Raw genomic sequence first — 22,813 nt, 5'->3', positions numbered from 1 at the left:
AGTTGCAACATTACCTCCCTACTCCTGAATTCAATTCCTCTAGCGATGAAGGCCAACATTCCATTTGTCTTCTTAATAACCTGCTGCACCTGCAACCTAACTTTTTGTGATTCATGCACAAGCACTCCCAAGTCCCTCTGCACAACAGCATGCTGTAGTTTTTCACCCTTTAAATAATATTCAGCTCTTTTATGTTTCTTGCCAAAGTGGATGACCTCACACTTACTAACATTGTACTCCATCTGCCAGACCTTTGCCCACTCATCCAGCTTAACTATATCCCTCTGCAGACTCTCCATATCCTCATTACAATTTGCTCTTCCACTCAATTTGGTGTCATCCGCAAACTTGGCTACACCACATTTTGTCCCCTCCTCCAAGTCATCAATGTAAATGATGAACAGTTGTGGGCCTAACACTGACCCCTGCGGCACCCCACTTACCACTCTCTGCCAACCTGAAAAACTCCCATTTATCCCGACTCTCTGCCTCTTGTCAGACAACCAATTTTCAATCCAGGCCAATAGACTTCCCCAGACTCCACTTTCATTATATCCTCAAAGAATCCTAACAAGTTTGTTAAACAAGATCTTCCCTTTCTAAAACCATGCTGCGTCTGCCTGATTGAACCCTTACGTTCCAAAAGTTTCACTATTTCATCTTTAATGACGGCTTCAAGTATTTTTCCAACTACAGATGTCAAGCTAATTGGCCAATAATTTCCAGTCTTCTGCCTACATCCCTTCTTAAAAAGTGGCGTGACATTTGCTGTCTTCCAGTCTCCCGGGACCTGCCCAGAATCCAAGGAATTTTGGTATATGGCCACCAATGCATCAACTATAACTTCTGCCATTTCCTTCAGAACCCTTGGATGCATATCATCAGGACCAGGTGATTTGTCTGGCTTTAGTCACATTAGTTTCTCCATCACTACTTCCTTTGTAACAACTATTTTATCAAGGCCCTCCCCAACATTCGCATCCTTAACTCTGAACTTGGTCATGCTGGACGTGTCTTCCACCGTGAAGACTGACACAAAATATTTGTTCAATGCCTCAGCCATTTCCTCATTTTTTGCTACCAGTTTTTGTTTCTCATCCTCCAAGGGTCCTATGTTAACTCTGGCCACCCTCTTCCATTTTATATATTTATAAAATGTTTTGCTTTCTGTTTTTATATTTTGTGCCAATTTACTTTCATAATCCTTTTTCCCATTTCTTATAACCCACTTTGTAACCCTTTGTTGTCTCTTAAAGTTATCCCAATCTTCCAGTTTCCCACTGCTCTTTGCAGCTTTGTACACCTGCGCCTTCAATTTTATACTCTCCTTTATTTCCTTTGTTAACCAAGGTTGATTTTTCCCTCTCTTGCTGCCCTTTTTCCTGACCAGAATATATTTTTGTTGAGCATTACAAAATATTTCTTTGAAAATCTTCCACTGTTCCTCAACTGTTTCATCAATTAGCCTGTGATCCCAGTCCACACTGCCCAATTCCTCCCTCATCCTATGGTAGTCACCCCTGTTTAAGCATAATATATTAGTTTTAGATCTAACTATTTCCCCTTCCATCTGAATGAGAAATTCAATCATACTATGAGCGCTATTTCCCAGATGGTCTCTGACTATTACATCATTTACTCTACCTATCTCATTGCACAACACTAGATCCAGGAGAGCATTTTCTCTTGTGGGTTCCTTAACATGCTGTTCAAGAAAGCTATCGCGGATGCATTCTATGAAGTCCTCTTCTAGACACCCACGACAAACTTGATTTTCCCAATCTATGTGGAAGTTAAAGTCCCCCATGACTACTGCTGTATCATTATTACATGCCTCACTTATCTCTCTATTTATTTCCTATGCCACTAAACTATTGTTATTTGGTGGGCGATAGATAACACCCACCAATAATTTTTTCCCTTTGTTATTCTTTATCTCTACCCAAATGGACTCAACATTATGCTCTTTAGATCATATCATCCCTCACTACTGCCTGGAGCTCATCTTTGATTAAGAATGCAACTCCACCTCCTTTACCATCCTGTCTATCTCTTTGCACCACCTGATACCCTTGAAAATTTAATTCCCATTTAGGGTCACCTTGTAGCCATGTTTCCGTGATGGCTACCAAATCATAGATACCGATTTGCGCCTCTAGTTCACTAACCTTATTTCTAAATACTCTCATTCTGATTCCCACCCTCCTGCCAAACTAGTTTAAACCCTCCCCAACAGCTTCCCCCTCCAGTCCAAGTGCAGCTTGTCCCTTTTGTACAGGTCAGACTTGCCCCAGAAGAGATCCCATTGATCCAGAAATCTAAACCCCTGCCCCATCCTCCACAACTTCCTATTTCTATCCTCACTAGCCCGTGGCACAGGCAGAGGCAGCAATCCCGAGATCGCCACCCTCGAGGTCCTGCTTTTCAACTTCTTCCTTAACTCTATGTAATCCCTCTTCAGGTCCTCATCTCTTCTCCTATCTATGTCATTGGTCCCCACGAGGGCCACAACTTCTGGCTGCTCACCCTCCCCCTCCAGAATGCCGTGGGCTCAATCAGAAACATCCCTGACCCTGGCACCTGGGAGGCAATATACCAACCAGGATCCCCGATCTCATCCACCAAACCTCCTTTCTGCTTCCCTAACCAGCAAGTCCCCAACTACGAGTCCTACTCCTTTTCCCCCTTCCCTTCTGAGGCAACGCTTCAGCCCCTGTGCCAGAGACCTGACCTCCATGACGTCCCCTGCAGATCGACCCCTCCCACCCCACCAACAGCAGTATACTTGTGGTTGAGGGGAACAGTCACAGGGGGTATTCTGTACTGCCTGTCTCCCCTTTTTTCCCCCTTTTTCTCCCCCCTTTCCCTCCCCCCCCCTTCCTTTCCCTTCCCTCCCCTCCCCCTCCCTTTCCCTCCCCTCCCCCTCCCTTTTTTCCCTTTCTCCACAATCTCTACCGCTACCTCTTTCAGGACACAAGGGTGCGATCCATCTTGTCTGGGAGATTTCGACCATTCAGCTTTCTGAGCTCCTTTTCCCTTGAAATAGTAATTGCTCTCACTTACCTTCCCTGAATCCCTTTGATATCCGCCACACTGCTAATGTCTTCCACAGTGAAAACTCGTGCAAAATACTCATTTAGTTCCTCTGCCATCTCGTTTCCTTCTCCAGACTCATTATCTAGTCGTTCTTTATCTACTCTCACCTCTCTTTTACTCTTTATGTACTTGAAGAAGCTTTTTATGTCCTCTTCGATATTATTTGCTATCCTACTTTTATACTTCATCTTTTATATCCTCCTGAGTTTTCTGGATACCTTCTGCAAGTTTTTAAAAACTTTCCAGTCCTCTGTCTTCCCACTAATTTTTGCTTCCTTGTATGGCCTCTCTTTGCTTTTACATTTGGCTTTGACTTCCCTGTGATAATTTTCCATTCCAATGTTTCCTCTTTTCAGATGTGTATTTATCCTGCACCTTCCCCATTTCTCGCAGAAACTCAACCCATTTCCTGCTCTGCCGTCTTCCCTACTAGTGCTCCCCTTCCAATCTACTTCGACCAGTCCCTTTCTCATTAGGGTAATTCCCTTTACTCACTGAAATACCGATACACCTGACTTTAGTTTCTCCTTGTTAAATGTCAAATTGAACTCAATCATACTGTGATCACTGTCCCCTAATGGTTCCCTTACCATAAGCTCTCTTACCACCTCTGGTGTATTTCACAACACCCAATCCAGTTCAGCGGATCCCCTCGTAGGCTCATCAACAAGCTGCTCTAAAAAGCTATTTCATTGACATCTTCCAAATTCCCTCTCTTGAGACCCAGTCCCAACGCGGTTTTCCCAATCTACTTGCCTGTTAAATTCCCCCATGACTAGCATAACATTGCCCTTCTGACAATTCTTTTCTATTTGCTGTTGCAAATTGTTGATCGGTTACTGCATGGAGGCCTGTATATAACAGCCAACAGTGTCCTTTTACCCTTGCTATTTCTTAACTCAATCCACAACAATTCTATTATCTCTGAAAGAGATCTCACTTTCTAATGATTTAATTGTGTTCCTTACCAACAGAGCCACCCCTCCGCTTACCTGCCTATTCTTTCCAATACACTATGTATCTTTGGACATTCAGCTCCCATGACAGCCATCCATTAGCCACGACATCATTCCTGCCAATGGGTGGCTGTACTACAAGGTCTCCCTTGTTTATTTCTAATGCTGCTTACATTTAAATACAAAATATTTAAGCTTGCATTTGATACTTTTATCGACTCTGTGTCCCAGCTGCATTGAAACGCATCCCTGTGGCTGGAATTTTGCCCTCTCTGCCTGTCCTTCCACACAAACTCCCTACCAGCTATCCGTACCTGTGCACCAACCACCTCTTCCTCTGCCTCTTCACTTTGGTTCCACCCCCACCTCCCTCCACAAATCTAGTTGAACCACCCCCTCCCTCCCCAAAGAGCAATAGTGAACCCCCCTGCCAGAATGTTGGTTCTCCTCCAGTTCAGTCGCAACCCGTCCCACTTGTACAGGTCACCCCTTCTCCAGAAAAGGGTCCAGTGATCCAAGAAACCCTGCCCATCTTATCAGCCACTCATTTGTCTGCACTATCTTCCTGTTCTGACCTTCCCTAGCTCGTGGCACCAGGAGTAATCCAGAGATGACCACTTTTCAATACCTTTCCTAACTCCCTAAACTTAATTTGCAGAACCTCTACTCCTACCAATATGTACCATGACCTCTGGCTGATCACCATCTCCTCAAGAATATTCTGAACCCACTCAGAGACATCCTGGGCCCAAGCACCGGGGAGGAAACACATTATTCTGGAGTCTCTTTTGTGGCTGCAGAATCTTCTATTGGTTCCCCATCAAGCCCCCCCTATGGCTATTGGTTCCCCATCAAGCCCCCCCTATGGCTATTGGTTCCCCATCAAGCCCCCCCTATGGCTATTGGTTCCACATCAAGCCCCCCCTATGGCTATTGGTTCCCCATCAAGCCCCCCCTATGGCTATTGGTTCCCCATCAAGCCCCCCCTATGGCTATTGGTTCCCCATCAAGCCCCCCCTATGGCTATTGGTTCCCCATCAAGCCCCCCCTATGGCTATTGGTTCCCCATCAAGCCCCCCCTATGGCTATTGCTCTGATTAACTTCACCCTTCCCTTCTGAAGCTCAGAGCTGACCACAGTGCTATTGGACTGACTGCTGCCTAACTCAGATAGGTCATTTCCACCCCCCACCCCCACCCCCCCCCCCCCATCCCATCCCCAGCAGTATCCAAAGAGATATACTTGATTCTGAGGAGAAAGGTCACTCAGGTGCTCTGCACCGACTGCCAATTCCCATTTCATCTCCTAACATTAACTCAGTTACCTGCCTCTGAGGTGTGACTGTCTCCTTTTAGCTTCTGTCTATTACTCCCTTTGGCTCCCCAATGATCTGGAATTCATCAAGCTCTAGCTCCCTAATGTAAGGAGCTGCAGCTGGATGCATCACTTGCAAGCCTAGTCATTAGAGACACTTATGCTATCCCAAATTTCCCACATCCTGAAAATGGAGCTGCCATTTCCATTACCTACTCTGGGTTACTAAGGAAAGATCGACTTTCCCTGTACCTGTAGCTCGTCCTCAGCCTCTGCTTGCCAATGCCTCGTGATCCAAAGTCTTTAGCTGTCCACTCCTACAATGGACCACTCAAACAATGGGCGCTCCACTTGAGCTTCTCTTTTTTTATTTGCTGCTGCCTCTATCTGTAGCACAAACGCCAACCAATCGCTGCCCACTTTACTTATAAACACTCTGAATCAAAACACACCTCTCGACACTCACCAGAACATGTACAGTCAGATGATATAAACGAACAATAATTCACTTCTGGTCACCTCATTACAGGAAGGATGAGGAAGCTATGGAGAGGGGGCAGAAGAGATTGACCAAGATGTTGCCTGGATTGGAAAATAAGTCTCACGAGGCAAAGTTAGCAGAGCTGGGACTTTTCTCTTTGGAGCGTAGAAGGATGAGAGGAGACTTAATAGAAGTGACAAGATTATGAGAGGCGTAGACAGGGTGGATGGCCAGCACTTTTTTTTTCCCCAGGGCAGGAATAGCAAACACCAAAGGATGTCTGTACAAAGTGAATGGAGGGAAGTTTGGGGGAGACATCAAGGGTAAGTTTTTTATGCAGAGAGTTGTGGGGGCCTGGAATGCCTTGCCAGCAGTGGTGTGGTGGTGGAGGCTGGAATGTTAGGAGCATTTAAGAGAATCTCAGACAAGCACATGGATGGAAGAAAAATCGAGGGTTACAGGGTAGGGTGGGTTTAGTAATTTTTTAAAGAAATATATGGGTTGGCACAAAATCGCGGACTGAAGAGCCTATACTGTGCTGTAGTGTTCTAATTCAAAGATGGGTGGATGAAGAAGGATATAGAGCCTGCAGAGGGATATGGGCACATTAAATGAGTAGGCAAGTGTGATGTAGGAAAATGCCCACTTGAGAAAGGAGAAATAAAGTGACCAGGGAGTTCTGGAACTTGCAGGTCCGAGAGTGATGAGGTTAAGTTCCCACAGGATCCGATGCTATTTTTGTTGGGTAATATTAAGCCTATAAGACCTAAATTAAAATTAACTGTGTATCAAATTGAATTTGTACAAATTGCCTTAGCAGGTTCTAGGAAATGTATAGCTATCTCATGGAAGTCAGATACAGATTTGGGTATGGAAAGACGGCATGCAGAACTTCGTAGCTGTTAGAGAAAATTTCTTACAGTTTACAAAACAAATACAGTAAAACCTCATTAGAACAAGGTAGTTGGGGGTCCAAGATTTCATACCGCTTAACAGCCAAGATGCGGAACAGATGCATATATGTTATGATTCAGAAAGCAGGAAAACAGAAAACTGTGACTCAAACCCTATAATAAGACCTTTAAGACCTTTAAACTCCACATATTAACATACACATCTTGTAAATGAGTCATAAAAGTCCATTTTTGAGTTTATGGGTGTTAGCTACTGTTAGCCTGGCATCCTAAAATCAATGTTTGAGGTCCACAGACACCCGCGCTGTAAGCGATTCCGTGGATTAACGAATTGTGTTCTAACGAGGTTTCTCTGTATTGTGTATTTTGGAAAATTTAGCACCCATATTTACAAAATATGGGGTTGTATGTTGAATAAACTCTGAGGACCTCATTTCTTGGGAACCTCCAATATTAGACTTTATGATATAAATGTTTTATTCCCTTTGCATTCTCCAGTCTTTCTTTCTTAGTTTCTTCTTTTCCCTTTCTCTTTCTATGGGTTTGGGGGGAGGGGAGGTGGGAAGGGTGAAGTTTATATACAGCATGTTTAACTTTTTGAAATAACTTTTGAATTGAATGTAATGTATTCATTATCGTGGTTTAAAATTTGTAAGTAAAGTATTTTCTAAAAAAAAAGAGACAAGAGAAATAAAGTGACCAGGGAGTTCTGGTAATTTGCAGGTCCAAGGGTGATAAGGAATACTGATAGAATATTGCAGGGCACTAGCGAGATGACACCTGGAGTATTACATTCAGTTGGGGTCTTCATATTTAAGGAAGGAAGTGCTGTACTTACATTGGAGGCAGTGCAGAGAAAGTTCAAGTTGATTCGAGGAATGAAATGGGTAATGTGTGAAGAAACATTGAGCAAGTTAATCCTATACTCGTTGGTTTAAGAACAAGATGCTTATTCCTGCTCCAGTTTAATGTAAATAGATGTTGTTCACAGGCCAACTGATACCTGGCAATGGATGGAGACGACATTATTACCTCACTTGTACAATAATTCAAGGCTGACACTGCTTGGAGTACCACAGCTACAACAAGTCCGGTCCAAGGAAGGTGGGAACACTCACAGTGAGAAGAATCTGTCATTTCCAAGACCAGCCGGTAGGGCTTGGGCTGAGCGATGTATTGCCGTTAGACACCAGTGCACACACTCCAGCTCGCCACATTTGAAGTTGAAGCTGTTAGGCATTTCCCGTATGGCAAAGATTGGAATATTGGGGATGTTGCTACAACCTCATGGCCTGGGGTACTTTTCATGGGGACTGTAAGGTAGAGGAGCGGAGATAGACCACTCGGCCCACCGAGTCTGCTCTTCCATTCTATCATGAGCTGATCCGTTTCTCCCACTCTCTTGTCTCCTCCCTGTAATCCATAATACACTGACTATTCTAAACTTCTCGATCTCTACCTTAAATGAGTTGGCCTCCACAGCTACCCACAGCACCAAATTTCAAAGGTTGACCAGCATCTGGCTAAAGAAATTCCTGCATCTCTGTTTTAAATGGGCACTCTAAAATCATGAAGTTGTGCCATCTTGTCCTAGACACCCCCACCATGGGCACATCTACTATGTTTGAAAGGCTTCTTTGAGGTCCCCCTCATTCTTCTGAATAGTCCAAGAGCTGTCAAATGTTCCTCAGCAGAGTCAACATTTATGGTCATAAACGTGTCACGAAATTCGTTGTTTGGAGGCATCATCACATTGCTATAAATTACATTAAAAACCATGTCTATTTTGTATCTATTTCAGGACATTGTTCCTCAGGAGTTTACAGGCTATTCTCCAGTACTGATCCTGACATTATCTGCAGCCTGTACAACTCACTGAGCAACCGTTCGGTGTCCAGGAGGACCGATCACACTTGGCCATATTCATTAGATGACTTTGCGGAGTAAGAGCCAATATTACTGCTGATGGTTCAGCATGTTTCAGCTGTATTTTCTGATTACATAATCTTAGGTGTAGCAGTTGGGGCAATGCTCTCACAGTGCCAGTGGCCCAGATTCAAATTTGCTTCCGCCTACAAGAGTTTGTACCTTCTCCCTCGTGTCTGCATGGGTTTCCTCTGGGTGCTCCGGTTTCCTCCGATGTTCCAAAGACGAAGAGAGTTAGAAGGGTAAATGGTGGCCTGGGTGTATTCGGGCCGTGTGGAGCCAGAAGAGCCTGTAACACTAAAATGACAATAAATTTAATTAAGCAAAATTTTGTTAAATATTTAAAAATGGGTGAAATACATATAATGAGGGAGTTTTGTACAGTGTCTTCCTAAGCACGGTTATTCTGAAAAGTTGCTTCACATATCCCTCAAGAAGTCGGTGTTACAACGCGACTGTAAAATAAGAACTCAGTAAACGTTAGTCACGGCAATATGTGGCGTTGTAAACTCCGGCGGACAATAAGTTATAAAGCGTCAGCTGAAAACAAGCAATGAAGGGAATGCCTGTTCCTGCTCTCTGCAGTGGAAAGCACACCGGAGAGATGGCAATCCACACCAGCGGCCCATATACGCTGGAGCTTGGGAATAACTCCGAAAGAAGCAGTGCAATTTTGAGGGACTTGGACCAGAATGGCTGGATAGATGCAATGTGAGTAACTCATTAATCCATCTTAATTAAAGGGATAAGCAGCAACTAGGGTGTAAATTGAGAAGAGCAGAGGAATGTGACACTCTGACAGTATAAGAGTATGATTGTGACAGGGGAAATGGGAGTCATAGTCGCAGGCCCAGGGATACAGGCTCCTCAGCCCAACTCCTCATGTCGACCAGGTTGTGTACCAGAGCTAGTCCCTTTTGGAACTCTGAGATCTCCCCAGAACTTAAACAGATGTCCTCTTGTTTTTGGTATTGTTTCCCCAGGAAAAAGATTCTGCCTGGCCACCCTATCTGAGCCTCTCATAATTCTATGTAACTCTATAAGTCAACGCTTATCCTTCATCGCTCCCTAGCTCACTCAACCTTGCTTCATATGACATGTTATCCAATTCAGGCAACATCCTTGTAAATCTCCTTTGCCCCCCCTCAAAAACGTCCTTCCTGCAATGAGACAATCAGAACTGAACGCAATACTCCAAGTGTGGTCTAACCAGAGTTTTATTGAACTGCAATATTACCTCACGACTCTTGAACTCAACCCCTCTGACCAATTTTATTTGCATCTCAAGTCTGTGGAGCGATCAAAATCTTCATTCTGATGTTGTGGAGCAGGCCTTCTCTGACCAAAACAGGAGCATGCCCAGCTCCTCACGAGGCTCCCTTTGGGCTGGCCATTCCTTGAGCCATTCATTCAAAGATTTCACCTGCTTGAGTCCCCTCATTCACTTAGGCCTGTGGCATATCTGCCAGAAGGCAATGACCTTCCTTTTAAAAAGTAGCTCAGTTTGTAAATGATCAGTACTATATGGCTCCAAGCACATCATTTGGCTCAGTGTGAGCTGGCTGGGCGACACAGCAGTCGACGCTGCCACCTGCCAACCTGAGGACTCTGGGATTGGCCTTGGGTGGAGTTTGCACATTTCTTCCGGTGCTTCAGGTGCTTTCTCCAGCCCAAAGACATTGACTTTTCACCAGAACCCTTCCGCGTCAGTTAGTGACAAAAACAATTGAAGGGACGTGAGAGAGAATAACTTCCAGAGCCGCAGGGAAATAGGGAGAGGAGCAATAGGGCAGATGGGATTCAAGTTCAAGTTTATTATCATCTGACTGTGCATAATACATCCAATAAAGCAGCGTTTCACCAGACTTCGGTGCAACAATACATAGCATGTAATTAACACTCATCTACACAAAGATACTGGTTGACCTATCTCGGCTGCACCATTTCATTAGATGCAAGGATCGACAACGAGATAGACAACAGACTCGCCAAGGCAAATAGTGCCTTTGGAAGACTACACAAAAGAGTCTGGAAAAACAACCAACTGAAAAACCTCACGAAGATAAGCGTATACAGAGCCATTGTCATACCCACACTCCTGTTCGGCTCCGAATCATGGGTCCTCTACCGGCATCACCTACGGCTCCTAGAACGCATCCACCAGCGTTGTCTCCGCTCCATCCTCAACATTCATTGGAGCGCTTTCATCCCTAACGTCGAAGTACTCGAGATGGCAGAGGTCGACAGCATCGAGTCCACGCTGCTGAAGATCCAGCTGCGCTGGGTGGGTCACGTCTCCAGAATGGAGGACCATCGCCTTCCCAAGATCGTGTCATATGGCGAGCTCTCCACTGGCCACCGTGACAGAGGTGCACCAAAGAAAAGGTACAAGGACTGCCTAAAGAAATCTCTTGGTGCCTGCCACATTGACCACCGCCAGTGGGCTGCTATCGCCTCAAACCGTGCATCTTGGCGCCTCACAGTTCGGCGGGCAGCAACCTCCTTTGAAGAAGACCGCAGAGCACACCTCACTGACAAAAGGCAAAGGAGGAAAAACCCAACACCCAACCCCAACCAACCAATTTTCCCCTGCAACCGCTGCAACCGTGTCTGCCTATCCCGCATCGGACTTGTCAGCCACAAACGAGCCTGCAGCTGACGTGGACATTTACCCCCTCCATAAATCTTCGTCCGCGAAGCCAAGCCAAAGAAAGGAACACAAAGATATAACATAAGTAGACATCAATATTTTGGAGTGATTTACTCAGTTACTGGATTCTGATTATCATTCTCACGGCCTGTGGGAAGAAGTTATTTCCCAGCTGGATGGTCCCGATTTTGATGATACTGTACCTACTTCCTGATGGTAGTCAGTCAAAGATACTGTGTGCTGGATGGAAAGGGTCCTCAATAATTCTTTGAGCCCTATTTAAGCAACACTCCTGGTGAATGTCATTGATAGAGGAACGGGAGACCCCAATGATCTTTTGTGGCCATTTTAATGATCATCTGTATTGAATACTGAACTGACACTTTGCAGCCACCATACCACACAGAGGTGCACTCACAATTGTCTCCCTGGGGGATGGCAAAGACCTAATGGGATGAATGTCATGTTTCTATGTTGTTCTAAGTGTGGAGTAAGTTTCCAGTATCATTATGCTCTTGCATAGAATTATAGTGAAGCTTGAGCACCTCAGCTCTGTCGCCACAATAGCGTGAATCTCTCAGTTCCTTGCCCCAATCCCTTGCTGACATGTCTGTCCATGGTCTCATGTATTACCAGACTGAATTGGAGGAACAACACCTCTTCTTCCATCTGGGCCCCCTCCAACCAAATGGTGTTAATTTCGACCTCCATTTTCCATTAGAAACCATCCATCTCCATCTTCTTCCCCCAATCTCCTTTCCTCTAGTTCTCTCTCTCTCTCTCTCTCTCTCTCTCTCTCTCTCTCTTTCTCTCTTCCCTTTTCCCTCTGTTTCCTTTCACAGAGCCAAAATCAATCCTCAGTTTTCCTCATCATATCCAATTAATGTCTTTTGTCTGTTGGTCTGGACTCCTTCCCCTGTCTATTCTTCCCCCTTTCACCAGACTTTAATTTGTACTGTATTTTTTCACTCACACCTTGAGGAAGAGCACAGGCCCAAAACATCAGTTTTCTGTCTTTAACTCCTATGGCCGGCTGAGTTCCCCTGGCATCTCCGTGTTTTGAATACAATGAAGCAGAGTCAGCTGACCTGCGGTGGTGTTTGTATTCCACGAAACCTTCTTCCCATTCTTTTCCCTCGAATCCTGTTAGCGGGTCCTTTGTGTGTACAGCTAGTTTACTATTTCCTGCGTCCATGATTTCCACATACTCGTTCTCTGTGCATAGTTTCTGCTGAAATCCCTGTTGAGTTTAATGTCTTATGTTCTCCTTCCTTCCTCATCACAGGACACAGGCCTTGTTTATCGAGTTCACCCAGTATAGCCAGGATGTGAATTTGTACGCAGCGGTGAAGTTAGCTGTTGAATTCCAGCGTGCGATTCCTGTAGCACCAACCATCGATATTAAACTTTTCTCTCTCTTGCGTTCAAGCCAGGGCTTGGATCCATTGCTCTTGTTTATGGTAAGCCTTCGTACGACAAAGCACTTGCATGGATTCTACATTTTCAACCTGCGGCCAACACCAGTCACAGACTCTTCTTAAGAGAGGTCAAGTTAGATCAGTCCCCCCTCCAGTCTTATTTATGTATCAGATGTTGCGGTGCTGAGGTGGAGATGGTGGGCATTTTTTAAGTTCCTTGTTATAAACCTCTCCATTGACTTGTCCTGGTCCACACCACATCAAATTAGAAAGGACACCTCTACTTCCCCAGAATTTAAATTTTAAAGAAATGTGGCATGTCTCCAGCATTCCAGAACAACTTGAATTTAAATTTTGAATTGAGACATACAGCACGATAACAGGCCATTTCAGCGCACGAGTCCGGGCTGCCCAATTTACACTCAATTAACCTACAACTCCCAGTACGTTTCGAATGGTGGGAGGAACCAGAGCCCCCGGGGGAAACCCACACAGACACGGGGGGAACGAACAGACTCCTTACAGACACCATATAACCATTTAACAATTACAGTACGGAAACAGGTCATATCGGCCCTTCTAGTCCGCACCAATTTACGTGAAATTCCAACTAGTTCCACCTACCTGCTCCCTGCCCATAACCCTCCAACGCCCCCCGCCCCCCACATCCATGAACTCATCTAATCTCTTCTTAAATGACAGAATTGACCCTGCCACAACTACCTCTTCTGGAAGGTCATTCCACTCAGCCACCACTCTCTGAGTGAAGAAGCTTCCTCTTATACTACCTTTAAAGTTTTGCCCCTTAACCCTTAACTTATGGCCTCTTGTACCAATCTCCCCTACCCTCGGGGGAAAGAGCCTATTCACATCTACTCTGTCTATTCCCCTCATAAGTTTAAATACCCCTATAAAATCCCCCCTCAACCTTCTACGCTCCAATGAATAAAGTCCCCGTCTACTCAATCTTTCTCCATATTCTAGATACTGTGATCCAGGCAACATTTTAGTAAACCTTCTCTGCCCCCTCTCTACCTTATTGACATCCTTCCTATAATTTGGAGACCAGAACTGCACACAATACTCCAAACTGGAGCTGTGCTTACCATGCCACCCTACAGTCAAGCCTCCCTGGATCTGAGCTCAGGCCTGTGGTATTGGTTAAGTCCCTGTGACGCAGCACTAGGTTAGGGGACTGAAGATGCTGGAATTCTGGAGTATAAAACAAACCGCTGAGAAGCTCAGGGAATGGTCAACCATTTTCAGGACGGAAATGAACGTGTTGTCTTTGTGCAGGTGCTGCTTCTCTTCTTCGGCCTCATTTTCCTGTGCGTTGAAGCTGTTGCCCTACGCAGTGAGGGTCTGCCTTATTTCAGAACAGGCCAAAGGTGCCTCCAGCCTTTGGTCATCCTTCTCTCCATCCTCGTTCCAACCTTCCACTTCAGACGTCTCAGAGTGGCAGACGTGCAGCTTGACCGTTACATGAGGAACCGCCGGGGTTTCACCAGCTTCCACCATGTGGCCCTGCTGTCTGAAACAGTCACAGGCCTTGCTGCCTTGCTGCTCACCCTTCTCACTGTGCAGGTAGGCAAGCGAACCACACTTAGGCTGAGGGAGCCTGTTCACAAATGAGAGCAGAAGCTCCTCAATCAAAGGGACTGCAATCGAAAAGGCCCATGAGCCTGTGCCAGCTTTTGAAAGGTTTATGCACCCAATCTCACTCCAAGATTAATTCTCAGAGTTATACAGTGCAGAAACGGGCCTTTCAGCCCATCGTCTGTGTTGCGTTCGCACTAATCCTGCGCTGACCTATTTCAATCTCCCCACATTCCCATCAACTTCCTCCAGATTCTACCACTCACCCAGACATTGGGGGTGGCCAAATCACTTGCAAGCCCACAAGTCCCTTGGACACAGAGGAAACCAGGGGGAGCCCATACGATCGCTGAGAGAATAGCCAAACTCCAGGATTGAACCCAGGTCTCCAGTGCAATGAGACAGCAGCTCCACCAATTGTACCACCATAGGATGGGAAATACTTCCAGTTCCCTTTGGAAAGCTATTCTTGAATCTGATTATTCCAACCTTTCAGCTGTGTATCCCAGCGACTCTCTGCTTAAAATCTGCTCGCTCACCTCCGGCCTCTGCAAGTGACTTTCTCCTTATCAGAAGATTTCAAAATTTTTAACCTTTTTCTCATCTCTCAAGAGAACAACCTCTTCTTTAGCTTCACCTTGGGACCGAAGTCTTTCATTCTCTGGAAAACCATCCCTAACCCTCTCCCAAACCCATCAAAAATAGTTATACAAAATATAAATAGTTGCGAGACAAGAAAGCCAAAATTCATGCTGCTGATTTTACGAGACTCTACATGCATGTTCCTTGAAAAGGCAAACTATACTGTGATAGAGCAAGCCTTCCCTCTCAGAGATCTCAGTGTCACTCTGGTCAGCAAGATGCGAGGGGGAGCTAAGACATGAGTCCATTAGCCACAAGGAGCTCCTCGGCCACTCAACGTGTGAATGCGTACAGAGCAGAGCTAAAAGGTGGAGGAAAACGGCACTGATGTCACTTTTGATATCACTTAAACATGTTAAAGCTGCCTTTGTCAGGCAATTTAGGACTGGAGTATTGGACACAGATGTGGCCATCCAGCTCCAGGAATGGCATAATTGAGATGGAAAAGGTGCAGAAAAGATTCACAAGGATGTTACCAGGACTGGAAGGCTTGAACTATTAGGAGAGGCTCTTTAGGTTGGGACTTTTCTCAGTATAGGAAGCTGAGGGGTGACCTTCTAGATGTTTATAAAATTATGAGGTGCGTAGATATGGTAAATAGTTGGAGCCTTTTTCCCAGGTGAGAGGAATCTGAAATGAGAGGGCAAGATTTAAGATGAAAGTAAAATATTTACAAGGGGTCCAAGCAGCACTTCCTTTACACAGAGGGTGGTGGCTGTATAAAATGAGATGCCAGAGGAAAAAGGTTCAAAGGTTTATTGTCACGTAATAATACATTAGGAATGTAATATACATGATATACTTCAGCTTTTGCCACCCTAAGGCAAAGAGTCACCGTGAACATTGACCAGCACCCCTAACAATAGGAGAAAGAGAAGCAAAAGAGAGTCCCTTCAGAGACGCTGAGTGTCCGTGGATTTGCCTCCAGCCCTCCTGCAGCCTCTGCAGCCACATATTGCCAACACAAGCTCCAATGAGATCAGGGAGCTTTCAGCTCCCAAGGACCTTTGGGTGTCCTTGTTGCCTCAGATCCCTTTAAATACTTGGTTCCTGTGAGTCAGTCTCAGGAAGTCCACTGCCTGTGTGGATCCTTTTTTTTAAATTTTTTATTTTTCACACTATAAACCATATTGACCAAAATACATACAGACATTTTTTCTCTTGAATATATACAGTCATTTTCTCCCCCTTTTCCCCCCCTCCCTTCCTCACCCCCTTTCCCATTTATTTGTTCAATCTATAAGATACATTAAACCCGTTAAACGATGTTATCACAATAAAAATAAACAAGAAATTTTACTGAGTCATTCTTTTCGTTGTCTTCTCCTTCCGTCATTTTAGGTGGTGGAAGTCCATGGTAGGATTTCTCTATTGTATTTCATGTATGGCTCCCATATTTGTTCGAATATTGTGATGTTATTTCTTAAATTATATGTTATTTTTTCTAATGGAATACATTTATTCATTTCTATTTATTTCTTGTATTCTCAAGTTGTCTTCTAATTTCCAGGTTGACATAATACATTTTTTTGCTACAGCTAGGGCTATCATAACAAATCTTTTTTGTGCTCCATCCAAATCGACTCCAAATTCTTTATTTCTTATATTACTTAGGAGGAAGATCTCTGGGTTTTTTGGTATATTGCTTTTTGTGATTTTACTTACTATCTGGTTTAGATCTTCCCAAAATTTTTTCACTTTCTCACATGTCCAAATTGCATGAATTGTTGTTCCCGTTTCCTTTTTACAGCGAAAACATCTGTCTGATACTGTTGGGTCCCATTTATTTAACTTTTGAGGTATGATGTATAGCCTGTGTATCCAGTTATATTGTATCATGCGTAACCTCGTGTTTATTGTATTTCTCATAGTTCTGGAGCATAGCTTTTCCCATGTTTCATTCTTTATCTTTATGTTTAGATCTTGTTCCCATTTTTGTTTAGGTTTACTGTTTGTTTCCTCGTTCTCCTTTTCTTGCAGTTTGATGTACATGTTTGTTATAAATTTTTTAATTATCATTGTGTCTGTAATTACATTTTCAAAATTGCTTCCTTCTGGTAACCTCAGACTGCTTCCCAATTTGTCCTTCAAGTAGGTTTTCAGTTGGTGGTATGCAAACATTGTATCATGAGTTATATTATATTTATCCTTCATTTGTCAAAGGATAATAATTTATTTCCTGAAAAACAATTTTCTATTCTTTTGATCCCTTTTTTCTCCCATTCTCTGAAGGAAAGGTTATCTATTGTGAAAGGGATTAGTTGATTTTGCGTCAATATTAGTTTTGCTAGTTGATAATTTGTTTTATTCCTTTCTACGTGAATCTTCTTCTAAATGTTGAGCAGATGATGCAATACCGGTGAATTCCTACGTTGCACCAATTTTTCATCCCATTTATATAGTATATGTTCAGGTATTTTCTCCCCTATTTTATCTAGTTCTAATCTGGTCCAATCTGGTTTTTCCCTTGTTTGATAAAAATCTGATAGGTATCTTAATTGTGCGGCTCTATAATAATTCTTAAAGTTTGGTAGTTGTAAGCCTCCTTGTTTGTACCATTCTGTTAATTTATCTAGTGCTATCCTCAGTTTCCCCCCTTTCCATAAGAATTTCCTTATTATTTTCTTTACCTCCTTGAAGAATTTCTCTGTTAGGTGAATTGGTAATGACTGAAATAGGTATTGTATCCTTGGGGAAATGTTCATTTTAATACAGTTTATCCTTCCTATCAGTGTTAGTGGTAAGTTTTTCCAATGCTCTAAGTCATCTTGTAATTTTTTCATTAATGGATGATAATTGAGTTTATATAGATGGCCGAGATTTTTATTTAGTTGTATACCTAGGTATCGCATTGCTTGTGTTTGCCATCTAAATGGTGATTCTTTCTTAAACTTTGAGAAATCCGCATTATTCATTGGCATTGCTTCGCCTGTGTGGATCCTTCAAGCACAAGTTAACAACAGCCCGTTGTCCATATGGGTCCTTTAGCTGCTGGTTCACTGGCATGGTCAGTCCTGTAGGGTCGTCTCCTATGCTTCTCCTTCTCAACAGGGGTGGAGGGTGCTCTCCCCATTACTGGTGCTCTGCACTGGTCCACTGCTTCCCTGGAGTTTGCAACCCCTCGTGATCCACAGCCCAGCAAAAGCTCTGCATCTTGACGACAGATCTGCTGTTGCTGGATTTTGTTTTTAAAAGAAAACACTTTTATCAGGCCAGTACAGTGCCATCGACATTAGGCCCAGGCAATAGGACCCTGCAGAACAGCGCTGACTCTGTTCCTCGCTATCCCGGGTCCGCACCAGTGGCAGTACTGCCTTTACAGCAGATTTTAAGGAATAGAAATTGACCAAACCTGAATAAAATTTTAGTGTACAGTTTTGGTCACCGCACTATGGGAAGAATGTGGTAGCAATAGAGAGAGTGCAGATGAGACTCACCAACATGTTGTTTTGGAATGAAGGGCCATAATTAAAAGGAGAGATTGGATTGGCTGGGTTTATTCCCACTGAGTTTCAGGAGGCTGAAGGGTGACCTTATTTAGGGTGATAATATCATTAGGGATACAGATGGGATAGGTAGTCAGTGTCAAGGTCAAGTTTATTATCATCTGACTATACATATATTATCCAACAAAATTGCATTTCTCTGGACCACAGTGCACAAACATGGACACACAATACTCACTATATCATAACCACATGTATAAAGATATAATTTTGAATAATATTTTTTATGTGTGTATATGTATGCATGTGTGTATCAATGTGTATATTTATGTATGTGTGTCTATAAGTATGTATATTTATATATGCTTTTATATGTATGTATATGTTTGTATGTGTATGTATGTATGTGTATATATGTATGTGTGTATATGTGTGTGTGTATATATATGTATGAATATGTGTGCATATGTGTGTAGATATGTATGTATATGTGTGTATATCTATGTGTGTGTATGTATGTATGTATGTGGTATATGTTTGCAAATATGCCTTTACTAAGAAACCTGTGTTCGCTTTTAAAAAAGGATTTTCGCTTTTATGAAAAAATGTGGCAAAAGCAACGAGCCATTATAGAGGTTGCGCAAGCAGCCGAGCAGCTCTTTCTCTCTCTCCTACATCCCAGTCTCCTGTACCTCCCACCACCCCAACCTCCAAAGACTCGGCCCAACTACACTGTGCATACATTATTTCTACTGTGTATTTATCATATCATTCCTGCTTTTAATAAATGTTAATTTTAGGTTTTGCATGTTATTTGGTATGATTTGGTGGGCTATCTTTTGGGTCTGGGAACAGTCAAAAGTTTTTCCCATAGAAATCAATGGTAATTGCTGCTTTGCTTAGAAAGAGAGAAAGAGAGATTTGGTTTCAGGATATTTGGTTCATCAATGTCGCAGCCTGTGGGAAGAAGCTATTTCCAGCCTGACGCTCCTGATTTTGATGCTCCTGTGTCTCCTTCTTGATCGTAGTGAAGGGTCTTTTATAATTCTTTGAGCCCTATTTCAGCAATGCTCCTGGTAAATGTCACTGACAGAGGAAAAGGAGACCCCCAGTGATCTTCTTGGCCTTTTTGATAATCCTTTGTCTTGACTTCAGTCCAATGCTTTGCAGCTATCATCTCACACAATGATGCAGCCAGACAGAACATTCAATTGTGTTCCTGTAAAAAGTTGCCAAGATGGGGGCCAATAGCCTTGCCCGTTGTGGGTAAGCCTAGTCCAGAATTAGAGGGCACAGTTTTAAGATGAGAGCAGAGAAGCTTAAAAGAGATCTGAGGAGTAGATTTTGCACACAGAGGTTGGAGAATAGCTGCAATGAGCATAAATAATTTCCACATATAAAAGGCATTTGTTCAGGTACTTGGAAAGGAAAACTGTAAAGAGCAATGGCGAGAGCAGTCAAATGGGATTTGTGCAGATCGTCTTTGAGCAGGTGGACTGAGAGAGATTATTCTGTGCAGTACAATTCTGATTTGTTAGCAAAAACCCGATGCACAACTGTGGCAAAGTTTATTCAAATTGTATTGTAATAGATTTGGGTTGATCTTAGATTAATATTAAACTATATTTCTCATATATAGAAATGTCTTAGATACAATATTTTAACTCCACAATTTACTGTATTCTTAGTGAGTTGTGGGCTGGTACAGGGTCACACACAGGTCACAGCACATTAACAGAGAACCATTGTACTCAGAAGAAAGTTTATATTCAGAGTCACAGCATCTTGGGAAGACAGAGCTAATGGATTTGAAGTGGTTCTTAATTATTCAAGAACAATGGAGTGTTTGCTTTATTAAAAACTGAAATATCTAAGTACTCAATAAGAATTGTTGAAGGAAGCCACTACCACTAAAACTATATTCTGTCATATTTGAGCTACCAAAATGAACCACTTCACACTTATCTGGGTTGAACTCCATCTGCCACTTCTCAGCCCAGTTTTGCGTCCTATCAATGTCCTGCACTGTACTTGTCATTTCAAAATATATTTTATAACACCCTTAAGGATAAAGGTCTGATGTATGTCTAATCGGTTCCTTGTGCTTTCTTTACCATTCAATAAAATCATGGCTGGTCTTTGACATTTATGCTACTTTCCTGTACATTCCCCTGTTGCCCTCCATTTTGTATATACTTGGTGACTAAACCTCCACAGATCACTCGGGTAGAAATTTCTAAATATTTACCAGTGAACAAACTTCTCACCAAAGTTCTGAATTGGTGCAGACCCAACAGTGGAGACGTAGCGTTGCTCCGAAGGTTTAAACCACCTAGTCCTAATGCCCGCAGCTCACCATAGGCTTTAAATGGCTTGTTAAAGGAGCTGATGGTGTTTGTCAGTAAAATCCCGCAACAACAGAGGACTGTGTCCAAGATGGCAATGCCTGTGCTTGTCAGCGGCCACAAGGGGTTGCAGACATCAAGGGAGCAGTGACCAGGTGCAGGAAAATGGAGGGATATGTGTGTAAGGTAGAGAAAGTTTAATCAATGGTTCTCATCTCTCAGGCCTACCTGTCTTCCGGCCTAACATGCCAAGGTCCACCTGTGGCAATGTCTGAGCAATATTTTCAAGGCAAAGGCAACCATGCCCCACTGGCTGAGAACCACTCGATTAGATTGTTGAGTGGGTTTTACTGGTGACACCAAACCGAAGCCAGTGAGAACATTAGTCAAGCACTTAATGTGTTTCTCTTTTCTCTAGATTGTAGGACAGCTCCGTTTTTTCCGGAGGTGGTGTGTGTTTGGGAAGACATTCCAGCATATGTTCCAAGAACTGACAGCTGCCACCTTGATCTTCTTCCTACTTATCGTGGCCTATGCACTATGTGGATATGTGGTGGGTATTGGGAACCTTTACCGTACCGTGAGAGACGAAACTGCAGTACAGCAGGGCAGAGCGCAGGGTAACTTTAAGTGTTCCTCTGGAGGAATTTTATTTGAGGGAAGGTTCAGGCTGTGTTGTGAAGTCCTTGCCAAGGTGGTCAGTGACAGAAGGAAATCTGTACGTGATTCCAAACCCATTAATGTGATCGACTTTTAGTTACCCCTTCAGGGCTAACTTGGAATGGGTCATAAATGCTGGCATTGCCAGTGGCTTTAACAATCTAGGAATTAATTTAAAAAGATGCTAGAAACTAGTGAAGTGAAAGGCCAAGACTAATGAGGCAAAGGATCAGGGCACCCAGTGCACTACACCAGTGTTGATGGGTCAGAACACAGAACAAGAGGGCGTTGAGGTGAAGGGTGAGATGCATAGTGCAGGACTGGATGCAAAAGGTCAGGATGTGCTGTGCAGGACACCTGAAATGAGGGCCAGAAACCTAAGTGCAGGGCAGGAGACGTGACAGGACCACAGTTTGGGTCACTCATGCTTGAAATAGGATTGTACTTATTTTTGGTGCACAGAAGATGGCCGCATTTAATGCTCACAACTAACCAGGTTCAGTGTAAAATGCTTAGGCTGAAGGGTGAAGGGTGACCTTAAAATCTGTTTTAAAATGTTTGTGCATCATCACTTACAGAAATACGTGGTAAATGGGATCCAGAAAATTCCTCAGATACTGTGGTACATCTCCTAACACCACCACTCAGTATTCAGAGAGGGCATCGGCATTTAAAGACACCCTCCAGAGCAGTCTCACACTTCAGCTGCCGCAGAGAGGAAGTGGCTCAAAGAAATAAACCAATCTTGGTTAACAAGATACAAGGCGGAAGGGTCTGAAGGTGGGGAAGTAGGTGGAAAGGTGCCAGGAAACTCACCAAACCCACCCTAGGGGCTTGTGTGCAGTTGACAAATCCCCAGGGCCTGGTCAACTGCATCCTCACACCTTGTGGTGTCTAGGAAAGTGCAGATACCCTTGCAGAGATATTTACATAATCTTTGGCCTTGCATGAAGTGGTGCAAGACTGGAGATTAATGTTGAGTTGTTATTTAAAAAGAGCAGCAAAGATGTGCCAGAAATCCACAGTCTAGTGAGCCGGACTTCCACGGTTAGAAATTTAATGGAGGAGACTCTGAGGGATAGGATCTAGTGGCATTTGCACAGGCAGGGACCAATTAGAGGTAGTCAGCATGACTTTGTGAGTGAGATCTGCCTCACAGATCTGATAAATCTCTGGAAGAGATGACCAAGAGGATTGATGAGGCCAGCATACTGATGTTGCATGTAAGGGTTTTCGCAAGGACTTGGACAAGATCCCACATGGCAGGTTAAACTAGAAGGTGAAATCACTTGGGATCCAATGTGAGCCGGCCAATTGGATTCTAAACTAGCTTAGTGGAAAGATCTGGGAGGGTTGTAGTGGAAGGATA

The 22,813-nt window shown here is 43.6% G+C and overlaps 1 protein-coding gene across 1 annotated transcript in view; it reads left to right on the top strand.

Moving 5' to 3' along the window:
* Positions 1–22,813, top strand: part of LOC138759216 (polycystin-1-like) — a 43,689-nt gene that overhangs the window by 7,978 nt on the left and 12,898 nt on the right. Inside the window, exons 3-8 of the mRNA XM_069929290.1 lie at positions 7,753–7,865; positions 8,563–8,704; positions 9,273–9,398; positions 12,623–12,797; positions 14,052–14,339; positions 21,203–21,337. Of these exons, the coding sequence (XP_069785391.1) occupies positions 7,753–7,865; positions 8,563–8,704; positions 9,273–9,398; positions 12,623–12,797; positions 14,052–14,339; positions 21,203–21,337 (979 nt within the window). The remainder of the gene's footprint in view (positions 1–7,752; positions 7,866–8,562; positions 8,705–9,272; positions 9,399–12,622; positions 12,798–14,051; positions 14,340–21,202; positions 21,338–22,813) is intronic.

The sequence above is a fragment of the Narcine bancroftii genome, chromosome 3, assembly GCF_036971445.1.
Source record: "Narcine bancroftii isolate sNarBan1 chromosome 3, sNarBan1.hap1, whole genome shotgun sequence".
In the NCBI taxonomy this organism is placed as follows: domain Eukaryota; kingdom Metazoa; phylum Chordata; class Chondrichthyes; order Torpediniformes; family Narcinidae; genus Narcine; species Narcine bancroftii.
Note: the sequence above shows the minus strand (reverse complement) of the source record. Positions and strands in the feature narration are given on the sequence as shown.